At 42.4% G+C, this 10,173-nt stretch overlaps 1 protein-coding gene across 1 annotated transcript; it reads right to left on the reverse strand.

The window, feature by feature from the left end:
* Positions 1–1,849: 1,849 nt before the first annotated feature.
* DYNLT3 (dynein, light chain, Tctex-type 3) lies at positions 1,850–9,185 on the reverse strand. The gene is made up of 5 exons (XM_014954071.1): positions 9,022–9,185; positions 7,547–7,588; positions 5,525–5,648; positions 4,390–4,467; positions 1,850–3,302 (listed from the first exon to the last, which is right to left on the reverse strand). Exons 1-5 carry the CDS (start codon positions 9,049–9,051, stop codon positions 3,226–3,228), a joined length of 351 nt encoding a protein of 116 aa, XP_014809557.1. The 5' UTR covers positions 9,052–9,185; the 3' UTR covers positions 1,850–3,225.
* Between the last annotated feature and the right edge of the window lie 988 nt (positions 9,186–10,173).

Raw genomic sequence — 10,173 nt, forward strand, 5'->3', positions numbered from 1 at the left:
TCTGGAGATCTTCAGGACCTGCTTGGATGCAGTCCTGAGTGATGTGCTCTGGGCAATCCTGCTTTAGCAGGGGAGTTGGACCAGATGATCTCTAGAGGTCCCTTCCAACTCTGACAATTTTGTGATTCTGTACTTGATTCACGGATATCAAGTTGAGTATAATGGGAAGACGGTCATCAGAAAGGTAACAAGTTGCCGACAGGTATCTGGCAGGCAATGAAAAGGGAAGTGATGCATCTGCTCCCTTACTTCCCCTTTCACACCTTTTAGATTAACAAAATTTGCATGGGAAGAATAACAGGTGTCTTTTGCCTTAAAATCATATGAAAGAACATATAGCTCCATATATATATATATGGGCTATACCTTAATGCAAACTCTTCTTTCCCATTAATTAGACCCCCGTCGTTAACAATAACTCACCCCACAATTGCAACAAGTAAAAAAACATTATGTTGATAGAAAATACTATTGTCGTTAACACTAACTCACCCCACGATTGCAACAAGTAAAAAAAACATTATGTTGATAGAAAATACTATTGAAATGTTGTGGGTTTTCATATTCTGCAATTCGTAGTTTTATTATACTTGAAAACAACCAACTTGGAAAAGCAACTAATAGTGTCCAGCATTTGTTTTAAGAGCTATATTAAATACAAGCAGCTGCTTGTAACCCACGGAGGATGGGGAAAAGAAAGATGGGAAAGAAGTTAAATTCACCAGGACATGACATGGAATGAAAATACTTTTCCTGGAGTTCCATAATAGTCTTTCTGGAGTAACAAAATTTTAACTTGCATCATCAAGACAAGCAGCAAGAAGTTGTCTGAGTAGACAAGAGGTGCAAGAAATCATGCTAAGCCTGAGAACTAGCCTTTGATGAGGTCTTGTCCCTAAAAGGCACACACAACTTCAATAAATTTTCCAAGTTCTCACTATTGTATGCAAGTGAAGGAAAGTAAGAGGAACATTTTTCTCAGTTCTTGTTTAAATTGATCAAGAACACAAGGCAAAAGTACAACTAAGGCAAAACTTTATTATTATTTTTTGGTAGAAAGAAAAACGAAGCAGTCATAATTAGGCAGTACTTTATAGGTTTCTTCTGCAGCAGAGCCTTCACCAAGCCTCATTAACTGATAGTCTTACTCAGTGCATCTTGTTTTCAAGTAAAGCAAAAATGAGATTACAAGTGGCTATTTAGAATATTTCTTCTGACCATGGCATCCAGATGCCCATTAAACAGTCTTACTCAGTGCATCTTATTTTCAAGTAAAGCAAAAATGAATTACAAGTGGCTATTTAGAATATTTATTCTGACCATGGCATCCAGATGCCCATTAAAGGTGGATAACAGCCACTGCTTTTTACTCGTATCAAAACTTTTTCCAGTTGCTCCCCCACTTATTTGTTTTGCTTTGCACGATGCCAAATATCAGTGGAACTACTGCATTTTTGTCAGTTCCACAACTCAGCTCTTGGGTGCTGGTGCCTAGTACAGAAATTGCTCTCCTAACCCCAATAACATTAAATTTGAATACATTTGAAGGTCAGTACAACATACACATACATTTTCACGCTGCACTTGCCCGTCAGGCAAATGCAATATTACAGTATTAATTTTACTTGCACTTCGGTAAAAGCGGAACTCTATTTGTCTGTAAAGCAAGAGATTTTTGAATGGTATTGCAAATTACACGTACGTGTGTTCCTTCTGCAGTCTCCTACTAGCTATACGTATACACAATTGAAGCAATGAAATGGTTTTTAGCTTGTTCTTTGTACAGGACACTTGCTACATGCCCTAGTAGTCAGTTACCTGAAAAAAAAATACAAAAACCAAACCAAACGAAACTGCATAATAGTGCTTTAATACTCATTTGTTAAAATCCAAAACAGCCTTACGGCAGCTGTTCGGTAGTTACCAGTCTCTTCCAAAGGCATGCAGTAATAAAGAAAAAATTCTATCCTTAAGCAGCATCTGAGAAAACAACTTAATGTAGCTGCCACTTAGTGGCAGCAATCATTTAGGCATTTTTGGTATTGATACATTTCTTTATAATATAATTTGTGCACTAATCAACAAAAATGTAGGCCCTAATCCAGCAAGTACTTGCATGTGTGCAAATGCTTTTCTTCCACGTGGAGTATTTCAAGTTAAGACTCATCAGATGAGCAAAGTTAAGAACTTGCATAAATCTTTACAGGAGGGGAATGCTTAGTGCTTAAAACTTAACTGTATTATTTCATTGGACTAAGATCCAATTCTAGACTTAGAGAGTGTAGGAAACACTCCTATAAAGAACAGATATGTGGCTTTAAGATAAATGGTTTCAAAGCTAACAAGAACCTCCAGAAATGTGTGTGCCTTCTCTCCGACCACTTTAACACTCCTTGGAGTAATGTGGGTCCAGCCTTACTTTCCTAGCTCCTGGCTAGTGCATGAGGAATCAATAAAGTGCTTTTCACGAATTCCGCAGTCGTGGAATGAAGTAAAATTTAAGTACCTTCAGAATGTTTTCAAGATTTATAAACAATGAAGGAAGGGCCGATATCTGATCCCCAGCACATTTCCCTGAATCAGTAACAAGTATTATGTTCTTCATTCTGAAGGTACATTAGAATTCTGCAAAGACTAGGTATATTTCACCTTTGTCCCAGTGAAGTCATCCTCTGCCTCCAGGGGAAAAGCTAAACTGGATTTAATTTCAATGTAAAAGTTCATGCTTGAACCGAAATGTGATGCTCATGCAATTTCACAAGCATCAGCATTCAATGTGACAGTTGGCTTTGCTTAATCAAACACTAAGCACCAGTATTGTTTACAGTATATCCACTCTGAATTGTGTTCATAAGTTGTTCCCAAATGCACCATAATCCTGAGAGGTCTTGCTTGCCCTTTGCCCTTTGATTTGATGTGGTTTTTTTCCTCTTGAATAAAGTATCTTTGATATTAGCTTTGATATAAACTGTATTGATCTTTGTGGCGTATTCTCATTAACATACTTCTGAATATTTAAATTACTAAAACTTTCTCTTTCAATAGATACATAAATATATTTTAATGTTTTTGCTAGCTTTCAGATAATTAATCTATGAGAACTGGCTTAAACTGTATGCTCCTCATACAAAAACAAATAATGGTTTGAAATATTTAGCCATGTGTTTGGATGATTTTTTTTTTTTTTAAAGGCTTCGGTGTTGCTTATATTTATCTTCCAGTCAGCTACAGGATAATAGCAACAGCAAACACATTGACAATGCAGTTCATTGTTCGGTTTTCCCATCTCACTGTGCAGGTTCCTAGAAGAGATTATTGCAAAATAAAAATAGAATTCCAGTGTCTTTACTACATTCACATTATTGCAGTGTAAATTATGTCACATTAGTATGAATAATTCAGCTGTGATTTAAGGTAAGTACTATTCTTTCATCTTGGCTATAAACAGACTACAGTCCTCAAAACGTTTTCATTAACTTGTACATTATTTACTATCTAACGTGAGCCTTCTGTGCTTAAGGCAGTTGCCAAGAAAACACAATTTCAGTATCTCTCTTTAAAAGCTGGGCTTGCAAAAATCCTTGAAAATCTCATACTGAAATTGGCAAGATAATCAGACAAGAAATCAGAAAAAAAGACTGGATCAAATACACTAGAATGTATTTACTTTCTGTCATTTCTGCCCTTCTGTTGTATCAGTGCCTTACAAGCCAAGGAAACATGAAGATTAAACTGCACTCTTTTACTTAACTTCAATTTATGATTTTTTTTTTTAACCTTCGTTGACTTCCTAATGCCTGCTCTATTTTAAAGTTAAATCTTGGTGCCCTATTCTAAAAAGACTGTTCTGAGTCTGTGACAGACATAAAATTATTTTGGTTCCCCACGGTACTCCAAACCTGGGGAAAAAAAATGCATTTAGAACTAAATTAGAAGCAATAAAATGCACCCAAATCTGGCTGATAGTTAAGCAACTGAAAGATATACTGTTAGTCAAACTATTTCTGTTTTTCACCAAGTCTGTTCTCCTCCAAAGTAGCACTGTCCCCATTCAGCAGACAGGCAGATGTGTTCAGGACAACCCACCTGCATTTACTGCGAGCAGTATCTTCAACTGATCTATGGTTACTGATGAGGATTAAATGTTTTGACTCCTGTTTCAGAAAGAAGGCATTTCTACTGCTGCTTTTCATAATTCACAAAGCAATCACTCTTAATGCAGGCACTGATTGCTAACAAAATATTTCTTCTGGGATTGTAAACAAGCATCTAATCCTGGAAGCTACCGCTTCTTAATCTCTCTTGAAAATGTTCAACGTCACTAATAAAACTAAGTAATAAGTAACATTTGTCTTACCACAAATTTTTAATTTGAGTGAGGAAACTTACCATCAGTTGTGGTATCCCAGAAGCATGAGCTTGCTGTGTGAAGACCAGCTCCACTCCTCTGCATCACTGCACAGGTTACTGCCAGAGACAGTCATAAAAGCAAGGAATTCATTATTAAAGCAGAAGAGGTGAATCATTCAGTACTTCTGAACTCAAGCCTGCATTACGTTTTCAAATGGCTGGCAGGTATAAATCAGCTAAGTCAAAACCTTTTTTGACAACCCCCTCACTCCCCAGTATTTTCCTCAAGAACTTGGTACTCATTTCATGATTATTTTTACTCCTGTGAAGACAACGGCTTTAACAAAATGCTTGCTAATAGGATTATGGTTTTTATCTATTAAACTACTTAGATATGGCTTGTGTCACGTGCACCTCAGAACGGGATTGCAGGTGCTGTCCTCACAGCTACAGCAGAAGTCGTGCTTGATGAGACTTGTTTCCCAAGAGTACTGGTTGACTGCTCTCTGAAACCACACTCTAGTAACATGCAGCATTTCTAGACTGACCTGCAATGGTCATAAAACTGGTGATAATCTGAATCCAAGACTTTCAAAACAAAACAGAGTGCAAACATTTGCTATTACATCAGCACTCCACAAAGGACCCAAGTGAATTATGCTTCTACTTATTTCCACTTCCCTTCCACAGACATCACAGAATGGTAAAGGTTGGAAGGGACCTTCAGAGATCATCTAGTCCAACCCCCCTGCCAATGCAGGTTCACCTACAGCACGTTGGCTATACATATAACAGGACACAACTTAGCATAGAGGACTAAAGTCTTTCAAGTGTCTGTGTTTATAGGAAGCTTAACCCTACTGAAAATTTTATTTAAGATATGCAATTATTTCCTGAACCAATACCAAAAAGTTCATATAATTGTTTTGGAGCTGCTTAACAGTCTGGAAAGACTGTGTAATATCTTCTGTGCTAAGTGTTGCTAGCATGATTAGCCCAGGCAAAACTCCCATGGTTTTACCACAGGTATTACTAAAAATGTATGTAACAATACCTGCTCTGCTTTGTTTAGAGTTTAAAACTTCCTATTGAATATAGTACTGCATTCAAATGAACCTTTCAGCAGTTATTCATTGTGATGGTATGGGGTAAAAGTATGACTGCTTGTACTTACCTATGTACTTATATGTTTTTCCAAGTTTTACCAGATGTGTCAGCGACTGTTCTACTATAGCAGCAGTCCACTGGTTGACTTTGTTGTGATTATAATCTGCCTTGCCTAAAACACTTTCTATGCACTAAAATAGAGGGAAAAAAAATAGTTACAGTAAACATACTTCAAAATGTAGAGGCTTAAAATGTCTTGTATAATCTGAGGAATTTTCTCTGGCAATTGGATTACTTTAAATCCCTTGAGCTCATCAGGTATCAGTTGCTGAATGGGAAGCAAAATGAGCCTTCTTGGAAACTTATTTTTTTGTATGTATTTACATTATTACATGGTGAAAAATGAGGCTCTGACTAAACGTTCCTTGGAGGACAGACTTTAACTTGGTACTTAGCGCATATGTCTAAGTGAATGGATCTATTTACCAGTGAAGATACTAACACATCCCACTGTTCCTAATGACTGCCTACTCCAGCTTGGCTTTCAGAAGCTACTGTAATGGAAATGGTACTGCTCAAACCAATAATCTCAGTTTGGACTGGCCAACCTTTCAGAGCTTGCAAGCAATATACCAAAATCTTCAGAGCTAGAGAGTGAAATGCATATCCCAGCTTAAAAAGTGAGGAAGATATGAGAGTGAGAGATACTCAAGGGTGATATCTTGCAGCACAAGAAATATCTGAACTGCCTGAAAATTGCATGTTCTCCCACAGGTACAGACTGGTCAACCCTTGCTTAAACTTCAAATGATTGAACAGAAAGCCTTCCAACTGTAACTCTCAAACTGCATTCTCTGCTCCTAAGAAATTCAGAATTATGTGCTCATAGGTACTTCTAAAAATTGAGGAATTTGGTTAGGAGATGCACACCCAGAAAAGGTAAGTAAAATAAAACCATATTCTCCTCTGGTTCAGTGAGATGAATCCTGCGTACTAACCACCCACTGACAGACTGTGTAAGAGACTTGTGCCCCAGATCTTAAAAAGCCCAATGAGTTCTGATCATGGTGTATAAAGCTGGACAAAGGACTCATTGAAAACAAGCATTCACAAAACAGAATAGAAGACAGAAGAGGGACAAGATTCCTCAGGGATTTTGGTCCTTCCAGAAATGTATCCAGTGCTAGAGCTCCTCGGCTCTGATTAAGCTTTCAATCAGAGGCAGAAACACTTGGCTTTGCTCCCAGTGACAGGAGACTGTGTCATACCGTATTTGGCCTTTCAAGGCAGGGACAGTTATATAAAGGGTTGAATTGTCATTTATCTAACATCCAAGAGCTTGCTGTTGTGTACTGGAGGATTTCTGAAAGGGCAGCCCTTTCCCTTCCTGATAGGGCAGGTGGGAAAGGACCTGCAGAGCCCCTCTAGGAACTCCTTTCTCAAAATGGTATTTCCCTGCAAAACCTGACAGCATCTGTATGTGTCAGGTTTTGACACATAGGCTCTGCATCAATCACTTTCCATTTACTGCGTATTTAATTTAGACCATCAGGCTGCTCACTTTCAGCCTGCTTTTTGTGCAAGAATTGTTTTTCAAAAGCATCACTAGAATAATGAGCTCATGTAGTGCAACCTCCTGCTCAATCCAAGGCTAACTTCCCAGTCTGATCATGTTGCTCAAGGTCTTGTCAAGTTTTAAAAATCTCTAAGGCTGGAGCCTCCACAAGCTCTCCCTATCACCTTTCTACTGATTAACTACCCTCTAGCTGGATAAAGGGGAAAAAAAATAAAATTAGAGTGAATTGCCCTCGCAATTTGTGACTGCTGCTCCCCAGTGGAAAGACCACTGTGATGTGAATTCTGGCTCCCTCGTCTCTCATTTACCTTCTCCTTTTTAGGTAGTTGAAGACAGCAATTAGATGAAGCTTAAAGAAGTTCTAAATGAAACTCTGTCTTTCTTTGATATAAATAATACTTTCATAGAAGACTGAGTTGAGCATCTGGGATGGTCAATGAAAGTAACTGCTTTCACCATACTGCAAGGTAAGGTAAAGAATTTATTTGAAATAAATCTGTTATCAAAACCTACCTCCTTAACTATGTTGTGGGCCTCATCAGCATTGAAGATCATCTGTAATAAAAATTATTATTATTTTTGATAGAAAAGTAAACAAATGATGCTATTCTACTGTAAGTACCATGTAATGATCAGGCCCCGTCTGTGGTTATTTACATTGTGTAGTCTGTTAGTGTAATTCTAAAATCTTGAATTTTTTCCCCCAGCACCATACATATGTTATTTAGTATCATTTTGCTAGTTCCATTTGAGCGGGTCCAAAAGCTCAGGCCTCAGTGAGCTTGGAAATAGGTTCAATTTACACTTTCGATAAAGATTAAATGCCACTGTTGTCATGGGGAGACAAAAAGTTAAATGGCAAATCTTTTCCTCTGAGTGTCAATCCTGATTTTTCCTGGAGTCACAGACTTACTAACCTGCAACATTTTGCTGCCAAAAGGGTAACGCAAGGTTTTGCGACCCTAGTGTCAAAAAGACTGGTTTCCATAGTCATCCGCTTGCCCAAGTAACTTTCTCGAGCGCAGGAAAAGCTTGCCAGCTTTAATGCCTCCCATCTTCTGCTTGTTCCTACTCGCCAGCCTTTAGCTTGGCTTCTTCCAAAGGCGACACAGCACGTCTGTGCCCCCGTGCCATCTGCCTCTTCGTACCCATCGATTTCAAACACACGGCAAGGTTTTGCGACCCTAGTGTCAAAAAGACTGGTTTCCATAGTCATCCGCTTGCCCAAGTAACTTTCTCGAGCGCAGGAAAAGCTTGCCAGCTTTAATGCCTCCCATCTTCTGCTCGTTCCTACTCGCCAGCGTTTAGCTTGGCTTCTTCCAAAGGCGACACAGCACGTCTGTGCCCCCGTGCCATCTGCCTCTTCGTACCCATCGATTTCAAACACATGGGCGAGGACAGAAACCTCACGGGCAAGAATGCTGCTACGAGACTGTGTTTTGTTGGCTGTTTTTGGTTTTTTTTTAATGAAAACTGGTGGCTGGAGACCCGAAGTGAGGCCCCTGCCGGGGAAGGGGAGGCTCCCCAGCTCTGGAGCAGGCGGAGCGGGCCCGGCACTTGTTGGGTTTTTTCCAAGGCTGACACAGGAAGGAAACATGGCCGCGGACTGACAGCACCACCCCGAAACACCGCTCCCACCGCCCCCTGAGGGGCTGGAAGCCCCCAGAACCCAAGCGGGCCGGTAACCACCGGAGCCCGGGGCAGGCCCAGGGCAGCGCCAAGCCCTCAGGAGGCCCCGCTCCACCCCGAGTCGGGCCGGGGCTGCCCGAAGGCCGGGGTCCGAGGGGTCCCGCCGCACAGCCCGTCCCCACAGCTACAGCCTCACACCTGCCCGCCCCGGCCCTGCCTGGCTCAGCGCTGCCCACCCGCCCCCGGGCTCTCGGCGGCTCCCTGCGGCGCGGGGCCCGGGGCAGCCCGGCGGAGAGACCCGCGCCCCGCCCGGGCACAGCCCGCAGCCCCCTGCCCCGCCGGAGGGCGGCAGCCCCTACCTCATCGTTGTGGGGGTGAAAGTCCTCCATGGTCCCGGCGGAGGCGGCGGCTCTTCCGGCAGCGGCGGCGGTGGCGAGTCCTGTGCGGCTCCGCCTCCGCCGGGCCCAGCCGGGCGGGGCCTCCTGCGGCAGCGGGGCCGGGGCGGAGGGCAGGGGAGGCCGGATCGTCCCGGGCCGGCCGGTACCTGGCGGTGGCCGTGCCGAGCCGGGCAGGACGGGAGTGAATGTGGGCCTCGCAGTGCAGCCAGGCCGGCCCTCACCACCCCCAGGCGCTCGGGATGGCGGGGCCGCTCCGCCGCCGCCCGCGGGGGCTGTGGGGGGGTGGCGGTGCTTCTGGGCCCAGCGCCTGCACCAGCCGTGGGCAGTGCCCAGGCCGCCCTGCAGCCGGCATTGCGGGCTGGTTTGCTGTCCCGCCTCAAAGCGGTGAGGTGTGTGTTGGTCACTTTATTGCCGGAGATCTGCCCTTGGCTGGGCGCACGCAACTTGCTTAAAGATCATCGAGTTCCAACCCCCCTGCCATGGGCAGGGACACCTCCCACCAGAGCAGGTTGCTCAAGGCCCCATCCAGCCCGGCCTTGAACACCTCCAGGGATGGGGCATCCACAGCTTCTCTGGGCAACCTGTTCCAGTGCCTCACCACCCTCACAGGAAAGAATTTGTTCCTAATATCTCATCTAAGTCTCCCGTCTTTCAGTTTAAAACCCTTACCCCTCATCCTTATCATAATGAACTACTCCTGAGTTTTATTCGACTCAAAACATATATATATATATATATGTATATATATAAATACATCAGATCTTTTCTCTCTCTCTGAAGTTGCCTGGGAAACAGGAAAGATACCTAGTACAAAACAACGCAGAATTTTCAATTGCTGGGTTGTTTTGGTTTTTTTTTTTACTTATTTTTACTAATACTTTGAGGGAAGGTCTTGTGTAGATTTACCCTCTTTCTAAACCAGCCTGAACATGAGAGTGGACCAAGGCTGCCCTCAGTTCTAATTTCAGTTTTGGTGGCATCTATTCAAACAGATACATGCTTACCTTACAAAAGGGTCTTTTGCTCAGTGTTAATTGTACATTCGTCGGAAAAAACATGAAAACCACAGAAGCACAGGGGGAAGCAGAGGTAAATATTTTTATATTGCCTTGC

The sequence above is a fragment of the Calidris pugnax genome, unplaced genomic scaffold, assembly GCF_001431845.1.
Source record: "Calidris pugnax isolate Ruff unplaced genomic scaffold, ASM143184v1 scaffold246, whole genome shotgun sequence".
NCBI classification, from domain to species: Eukaryota; Metazoa; Chordata; class Aves; order Charadriiformes; family Scolopacidae; genus Calidris; species Calidris pugnax.

Coding starts and splice junctions, on each gene's coding strand:
- DYNLT3 (XM_014954071.1), bottom strand. CDS start 9,051: ATGGAGGACTTTCACCCCCACAACGATGAG. Junction 4,468..5,524: donor AAAAACATATAAGTACATAG/GTAAGTACAAGC, acceptor TGTCTCTGGCAG/TAACCTGTGCAGTGATGCAG. Junction 3,303..4,389: donor CTGGGATACCACAACTGATG/GTAAGTTTCCTC, acceptor AATCTCTTCTAG/GAACCTGCACAGTGAGATGG.